Raw genomic sequence first — 9068 nt, 5'->3', positions numbered from 1 at the left:
TTCGGCGACTATTTCTTCTCTTCGAACCACAATATTGAACTCCAATAGTGAGTATTTGATTGTTCTTCTACTATATTTGTTTTTTCTTTTGCAATTTCTTTGTTGTTCATCTGATAGTAAATAACCTATACATGATTGTTATTCTTTGGTACCGCTAATGTTACTTGTGATTTTCAATTTTTTATTGATTCTTCATCTAAGAGCTCATGCTTTGTATCTTATTATGTAGTGGATTGTTTTGTTGGAAGCTTTAAATTGTGTTTTTTTTTTAAATTCATTTTGATTTTACTTGCACACAACGTGCTCGGTAAAATGTTTCAACTAGAATCATGGTTAATTTGATGCATTTCTAATTAGAAGGATATATAATAGTAAAATTAATGCACTGATATGAAAATTGTAAAAATTGATTTTTGAATATACGGTGCTAAACTGCTAATTATTAATGGTACAATGGAGTGGTTTAACATGTTTATCAAAAGTGCTTCCTTAGAGACCAGCATACCCACTTAATGTGAATAGAGATCATGCATGCACTTGTAACCCTTCAATTCATTTTATTAGTCTTAATAATTATAATATAAGTATAAAATAAAATGTCCTTCATCTGATTAGTCTTGATTATAACATCTAGTGGTTAAATTCCGAATTTATCCTTGATGATCTTATATCATTGATCTACCAATTAAGTTGAAATTAATGTTGAATAGAATCTAACTTAAAATCGACCAAACTTTGACAATAACCTAACATTAAGAAATCAAGGTACTACCACGATCTTTTATAAGTCTGCAGGTAATTCAATTCAACTCTTTTTGCTCTGTTTACTTATGCATCTCTGAGAATGTTTAATGAGTAAAATATAGTCCAAGGTCCAATTAGGATAGTTTATTAGTAATTGATTTACTATAAATAAATATAGTAGAAATGTAATGGAAAAAGCATGAATTGAGTAATGAATATATTTTCTTTTTCTGAAATTCCTTCTATGGAATTATCTGTTTCCCTCTTGATTCACACACACACACACACATACATACACATACACACATACACATTAACTCAATCACATAAAAAAGAAAGGCGGAAAGCTGGTCATAGTGCCACATGAAAAGGGAAAACAAAAACATTTCAGACAAAAGCAGGGCCTATTTTGGTTGCCATAAATCCCTTCAAGAAAGTTCTTCTATATCGTAATGATTATATTGAAGCCTACAAGCGTAAAAGAATTGAAAGCTCTCATGTATATGCCATTACTGACACAGCCATTCAAGAAATGATATGGGGTAACCTTTTCTTTTCTTATCTTTTACATGTATGCGTGAAGTTTTCAAATTTATGACCACTTACACATTTTATTTGAGCAAATCCTTACTCTGGCTCTTTTTTTTCTCCAGATGAAGTAAATCAATCTATAATTATAAGGTCAGTCTTCTTTTATGAGCAAGTTATCATTATTAATTCTATCTTAAGTTTTATCTTCTTGTTACTTGTGCAAGTAATGCTTGAATACTAGTTTTAAGTCTTACACAAGATTAAAAGGGTTGCATAGTGACTCCATGCTTTTACTGCTCTAGAAAAGTATTAGTTAGGGATAAGCTTTTCACTGCTAAAGTCTTGAGACATTGCTCTTGATGCATTGGCTGAAGGAAGATACTTCTCTATTTTGCATGAACTTGGATTTCTTAAATATTGTGCCCCTTAACACATTTGAATTAGGATCAATAATAATTCTTTTTATCTATATATTCAGTTGTGAGAGTGGAGCAGGGAAGACTAAGATAGCAAAGATAGCAATGCAGTACTTGGCTGCCCTTGGTGGTGGAAGTGGAATAGAGTATGAGATATTGAAGACTAATCCAATACTAGAAGCCTTTGGTAATGGAAAAACATTGAAAAATGGCACAGGGGAACCTCATTGAGATTCACTTCAGTGAAACTAGAAAAATATGTGGTGCTAATATCCAAACATGTAAGTCTACTACTTAATTGTGATTAAAGCTACATTTCTTTACTTCCATTATAATTTTCTAACAAAGAGTTGAAAATGTTTGCATCTATATGCTGACTGCTGATCTGTGGTGCTCTTGGCATGATCATACCATAAACAGTTCTTTTGAAAAAGGTAACGATGCATCCTTCTGAGCTAGTTATTCTTCTCAATTTCTGTTCATACTACATTAAGACACCTTAACTTTATTTGATATTTGAACAGTCTAGAGTTGTCCAATGCAATGAAAGTGAAAGGTCCTATCATAAAAGGTAAAAAATGTCTTAGTATACAAGTCTATTGGCATTTGTTTACAGGTTATACATATCATGTAATTTGATTCCATTAATTTATACAACCTTTGCTGTTGTTTTCTAAAGATTTTTTGAATAGGGATGGGTTATTCTTTGTTGTTGGAGTGCTATTAATTTTAACAAAGAAATTTTGATTCTATTTAATGTCATCTAGGAAAGACTTGCAAAGGGATATGGGTGAGGGTGCTTTAGCATATGTAAAAAGCATCGAGATTATGTTCAAGGTATGGGTTTTGGTGTTCATGCTTTTCAAGTGATTGAATCTTTGTCTTGCATAAGAGAGTTTATGCAATCTGCCACTACAAGTGGACCATCAAATGCCGAATATCATATATTTGTTTAGCACTTAGATATATGAATTTTGTTATAGGGTCAATACTTTTATGGGTTAATACTCAAATTAGTCCCTGAAAGATTTTCCGATCTTCATTTTCGTCCCCGAATGTTTTTTTTAATAAAATTAGTCCCCGAAAGAATTAATTTAAACCACGTTCGTCCTTCCGTTAGGTCATTGACGTCGCCGTTAGAAACTGCTGATGTGGACTGTGACTTGGCTGCCCACCCCAACCAAACGACGCCGTTTGGTCACTCCAGCGTGTCGTAATGAAACGCTTGCGTTTTGAGGGGACAGTGAAACGTTTTTCACTGTGTCTTTGGTCTCTAACCTCAGTTGTTCTTCATCATACTAAGCTTGAGTCTCTGTTTCTCTGCCCCCTAAGCAAGCAAGAGGAAGACGAAGAAGACTGCCCCATTGAACGCAACCGTTGGAGTAGGCGTGGAGCATTGTTGGTGCGTCTGCTCTGGAGCCTGGTGGGAAACCTGAAGGCAAGAACAGAGCGTTGTTTCTGCGTTCGAAGCAAGAGGTAAACTTTTTTGGATGTTGCCAAAACCCTCTGATAAAACTGTGTAAAACCATACTTTCCACATTATTTGATTGAGTGATCGTTAACAATCTGTTAGTGAATAGGGTGTAGGGTTTCATTCCAGGGTTGGGTTTATGAACGGGTGAATGCGTAAATTAGGAAAGACTCTGTATTTTTGGCTTAGAAAAAGTGTTAACTATGGCTTGTGTTAATGGAGTAATGGTTAGTGGTTTAGGGTCTGTGTTGGTGATGATTTAGTGTTTTTCATGTTCCTTTTTAATTTTTGTATAGGGTTTGGAGGCCTTGCACTTCTAAGATGGAGGGTCCTCCGATGATGTTCATTTTTCATCATGGTGGAAGCTTTAAAAATGATGAGAAAGGAAGTAGAATCTACGAACCAGATAATACGAAAGTGTTGGTGGGGGTGGATGGGGATACGTTGGATGTGTTTTTTGTTACAGGATACTATAAGGAACTGGGATATGCTGGGGGGTTTATGTTGGTGGAAGGTTCCTTGGCTGTCGCTTGAGAAAGGGCTGAGGAAGTTAGAGACTGATAAAGACTTGCTGAAACTGTGTAAGACCTGTAGGAGGAATCACAATGTGATGAACATATATTTTGAACATGGAGTTTCAGAGCCACACGTGGTGGAATGCATGAGTGAGGAAGATGATGTCATTCTGCCAACCAATGCACCCTTGTTGAAGCTGCCCAGCACACAGCCTGCAATGCAAGCAAGGAAAATTGCATACCAGCCAACACTGAGCCACTCACAGAGGGATTCAACAAAGCCTCTGCATCCCACTCCCAAAAATAAAGACAAAGCCACTCCCAACTCTGCTGGACCCAATCCTCACCACAAGAACATGGAATGAAGAGAAAATATAACCCCATCCGATGCATGTTCTGTAGTGAGGTTGGACACAACAAGAGAACATGCCAGAAGAAGAAACAGGCTGATGCTGAAGAAGAAGCACGTTTAATGCAGCTGCAACTGGCTTTAACTAACCCTAATACAGATGTACCAAACGAGCTCCCTTCTGATGTACCAAACGAGCTCCCAACTGATGCTGATAGTGCAACGCTACATAATCCTCTCCCTTTGTCTGTTTCCCCACCACCAAAGCAGTCAAATGCAGCCACTGAAACAACACCGGCTTGCTTTACTGCTTTAACTTCAATTTCATTTCACTATAGTTGTTTAGTTTCTCAGTTTGGTGTTTACTATGTCATGCAGGCTAAAATGAGGGAAAGACCACCAAAGCTTCAAGTTTGTAAGGGAAAAGGGAAAAGAGCTGCCTCTCCCCACCCTGCTCCACCAACAGCAACAGCTCCAATTTCTGCTGGAACAATCAGAGGATCTAGTGCTGCGACAACCAAAAAGCTTGCAAGTTTTATGACCTTCGTCCCGACTCCAGGGTTCAAACGGCCTAGGAAGAAAGACGACGGCATCTGAAGCACATCCATCTAAACATATGCAACCTTTTTTTTTTGTTCTAGGCTCTAGACTAAGAAAGACATGTTTATGTTTCTGTTAAACAATATCTAGAATCAATGTTTTGTAATGACTCTATTTTGGGTGCATGTTATGCCTTGGTATGAAGTGTTTCTGTTGAATCATTTTTAGGCATTCTACTACCTTTTGTTATGACATTTTATATTAAGAAATTTAAGGAACTTTATTATCTTGTTATGTGTCTGGTTTGCCATTTGCTTCTTTACATTTTATCTTTTCACCACAGGTTATCCAAAAACTAAATTGCCATTGATAAACTCTAGTTTCATATTACAATACTTTAGCTAGGGTACTGGAAACAACAAAACCAGCCCTACTTGTACATATATGAGATGCAAAGTAACACTCCTACTAACATGACTAGCATCACAATAGTGAACATGAAGCACAATAACATTCTGTGTGCTCTAACTTCTGCTTCTAAACAACCTATTCTCCATGCTAACTTAACCTTCCAATCTTCATAGTCAATGTCCAGTTCTCCTTCCATTTCTGGGACACCCCTGGAACCCTCTGCAACAGCTACATCTTCATTTTCTTCCACCCATTTAAAAAAATTGCAATGGTTCCCTTTCTGGAAAAATTGAACAACAGTGTAAAGCCCAGAACAAGAGTAAAAGCCAACATCATGCAATGATTCATACAAAATTAAACTCACCCGATATCTTGCACAGGTATGGAACAACCGATCTGGGTTCTTTGATGTCCCTGATTTCTTAATCAAGGTTTTTAAACCGCAGAAACAGGTTTCCTCATGGTTTTGTCTTCTTCTTCGCATGGACGAGCTCGATGTATAACTACTCTGTGAGGGCGATGGAAACCCACGACCGGCCCCTCCACTTCCGCTTCCCATCATGGCGCCCAAACCAAATTCCTCCTGCAAGCACAACACCTGGGTCTGCGACAACGCTCAACCAAGGCAACCGTGTTCTTCGAAGGTTGGGAATTAGGGTTTTTTAATCTCACACTTGAGGACCGAATTGATGCAACACACTAACACATATCTGGTCAGCAATACACACACCATGCCAGGTGTTACGGTGGGTAGCCAAGTCACAGTCCACGTCAGCAGATTTCTAACGGCGAGGTCAGTGACCTAACGGAAGGACGAACATGGTTAAAATTAATTCTTTCGGGGACTAATTTGATTAAAAAAAACATTCGGGGACGAAAATGAAGATCGGGTGATCTTTCAGGACTAATTTGAGTATTAACACATACTTTTATTATGTATGGTAGTATTTACTCTTTATAGATACATGAATTATGAATCAAATAAACAATGAATTAGATCTATGATTGTATAAATATTTTGATGTAGAAAAGTCTTATTGATAAGGAAACTTTTGATCTTGTAGTGTTTATATACACATAAATTATTATTTATAATAGAAATAATTTTTGTAATAATTAATAAAAAAAATTTTGATGTTGGAGAGATTATAACAGCTTAAAACAGTCATTAAATACAGGAAAAAATTGTCATATGAATTAGTAACTTAGTAACGGTTTTAAATAAAAAAAAGTCACTAAAAATATCGTGACGATTTAAATAGTCACTAAATATATCTAAAAGTGTGATAAAAACTAGTAACTTAGTGATAGTTTTAAATCGTCGCTAAAAATTTCATGACGGTTTAAAACAGTTACAAAATATAAGAGACAATTATAAAATATAAAAATCATCTCGATAAATGTTACAAATTAGTGACAATTTTATGCTTCAAAAACTGTCACAAATAATTTAGTGACACTTTTTATCAAATATGTTCCAAAACTGTCACTATGTCAACTGGCGACGCTCAAATCCATAATTTTTTTGTCAACCGTCGTAAAAATAGTTAATGACAGTCAAAACTGTTGCCAAACATTGAAAAAAATGTCGTTGCAAAATTTGGACAGCTTGTAGCTTTGAGAGAAAAAGTGGGGAGCTGATCGGCGCACAGTAAGTTTCGAAGGTACTCTGTGGTTGAATCACACTTTTAACATTAATTAACAAAAATTGCGTTTTGTTACATTTAGAATACTGTTATCCATGTTTATTGTAATCGAATTCTCTAGTGTATATCCTTGTTTCAATTTCATTTTCTTCTTAGCAAGAACAACAACAAATTAATTTAATTAATTTCTGTTTTAACATATATGCTTTTCTATATGAGATGCAGTGTACTTTTGCTAGTATTTCGAAGATAAAAAATAACAACCTATACACTTTAATTTAATTTTTACTTCCATTAAATTTATAAAATAAAAAATAAGTTAAACCAAATAAAGTTTGCGATACAATTTATAAACATCACAATAAGATATGTCAATAAATTAATTACATTAAAATTTAAACTAAAAACAATCCTTTTTATTTAGTTCTTGTTATATATGAAAACTGAATTAAGTACATTAATTTTATTCTTGTTATGTATCAAAACTGAATTATATAGCAAAAATAATTTAATAACAAATTTATAATATCTTTAAGAGAGCCACTTAAATAAAGACGTTTAAAACGTATTTTTTTAAAGATATTTTTTAATAATTAAAATTTAATGTATATAATTGATTAAATTATGTTATTTTTGTCAAAATTAGATCAGATAAATTGATTTGGTAAAAAAATCGGTAAACTAAATAAATCTTAAACCGGCCTAAATTATTTTTTTATATAGAAAATGACTAAAATACTGCTATTATATATATTTTTTAAAATTTTAAAAATCCTAAATCCTTATTCTATGACGACATAGAAAGAAGAAAAGGGTTAGAATTTAAGATTTTCAAAATATATAATAATGATAATAATAATAATAATAATAATAATAATAATAATAATAATAATAATAAAAGTATGTTAGTCATTTTTTATAATAGAGATATTGTAGTCATTTTTATAAAAAAAATATTAATTTAGATTGGTTCAAGATTTGATTTATTGATTTTTCGAGTAAACCGATTTATTTTATCTAATTTTAACAAAAATAACATAATTTGATTGATTATATAAGTTGAATATTAATTATTAAAAAAACATCTAATATTCTCCAACTATTTTTTTTATATTACAACAATAAAGAACTAATAATTGTTTTCTATTGCAGGATATTGAAATCTGAAAACAGTGACATAATCATATTGCTCTAATTTATTGGGTTGAAAAAAGACAAAGTAAAATAGTCTTCTTCACTATATATACTATGACTGACTAGTACTGCAGTACAAGGAATTCTCTAAATACGGTAGAAAAAGACTCGAAAGAATCAAAGGTTCGGTCCTTTTTCTTAAATTTTTGATTATACAGAATAGAATTACAGTACAGAATTTATCGACTAAAATTTAGTTCTTTTACCGGCTTAGGCTTAATATGTTCATAAATTCGCGGACCTGTAAATTAGAAATTCATCTCGGACAATTGCACCTTCTCAAATTGTTTCTTTTTAAGAACCAAGAAGATTTGTGCCAAAATAATCGATGCCTTAAAAAAAAGATATTTTAAACATTTTTATGTGCGTAGCCCTTTCATATTTATATATAAATTTTAGGATAAAACAAACGGATAAATCATTTTAGCCTCAAAATTATGCCAATAAGTTAATTTTCGGTATATATAAATATGTCTTGAAAAATTCAATAGATTCGATTTACACTTTTTAGTAGTAAATCGAATAAGCTTAATTCGATTTAGTACTTTTAAGTTAATTGTTTATTCTATATTAACTTTAAAATATAAATATCAATAAAACAATATTTTTATTTGAATTTAATTAAAATATAAATAAAACAAAATGAATAAGAATAGAAATCTAACTTTTGTGTTTTAATTTAAATCTCAAAAAATCTACATTTTTATAAATTTATTAATTTAAGACAAAACAATAAACGATTTCTAAAAATTCATTAAAAATTATCATTTGACTCATTAGTATTTAAAAAATTATTACCGAGACTTGGTTAATTTGAGTCCCTGTTTAGAGGGACTCTCTCATCTTGAGACCCGTGCGGGAACTCATTCCTTCTCTACTCCAATAGTTAGAGTTCCTATGTGTCAGAAAAAAGTGAAAGAGAACTCACCATTGTAGGTTGCTTTGAAAATTCTTGGTTTGATAAATGAGGAGAGGGGGACTCTAATTAATAAGCTTTGTTTTAAATCATATAATAATGAGGAACGACGGCGACTGTATTAAAGTTAGATTGCTAATCAAATGAGCAAGGGTAACAAGTTAGTGGTTGAACTAGCTAGTAGGTTACTAACTCAATTTAATGCAAAGGGTTTACGTATCATCTCGTATCGTAAGTGTATATATTAAAATTATAAATTAAAAAAAATTATTAAAAATATAAAAAATTTAAATTTTTAATATATTTATTTTATATATATTAAATAAAAAATAATA

The 9068-nt window shown here is 32.5% G+C and overlaps 1 protein-coding gene across 4 annotated transcripts; it reads left to right on the top strand.

The window, feature by feature from the left end:
- The first annotated feature begins 236 nt into the window (after positions 1-236).
- LOC107459602 (uncharacterized) lies at positions 237-4835 on the top strand. 4 transcript variants are annotated; one of them, XR_008001332.1, is made up of 6 exons: positions 237-1286; positions 1398-1425; positions 1754-1972; positions 2112-2262; positions 2459-2528; positions 4405-4835. XR_008001332.1 is itself a non-coding variant. In XM_052251908.1 (2 exons), the coding sequence occupies exons 1-2, from the start codon at positions 2448-2450 to the stop codon at positions 4621-4623; spliced, it is 300 nt and encodes a 99-aa protein (XP_052107868.1). In that variant the 5' UTR covers positions 2287-2447; the 3' UTR covers positions 4624-4835. The 4 variants fall into 4 exon arrangements, 2 of the variants coding, with proteins under 2 accessions (XP_052107868.1, XP_052107867.1); XR_008001331.1 differs by having other exon boundaries at positions 2812-4835; XM_052251908.1 differs by lacking the exons at positions 237-1286; positions 1398-1425; positions 1754-1972; positions 2112-2262 and having other exon boundaries at positions 2287-2528.
- The last annotated feature ends 4233 nt before the right edge of the window (positions 4836-9068 follow it).

This window comes from Arachis duranensis, chromosome 7 (assembly GCF_000817695.3).
Source record: "Arachis duranensis cultivar V14167 chromosome 7, aradu.V14167.gnm2.J7QH, whole genome shotgun sequence".
NCBI lineage: Eukaryota > Viridiplantae > Streptophyta > Magnoliopsida > Fabales > Fabaceae > Arachis > Arachis duranensis.
This window is presented reverse-complemented; position numbering and strand designations above follow the sequence as displayed.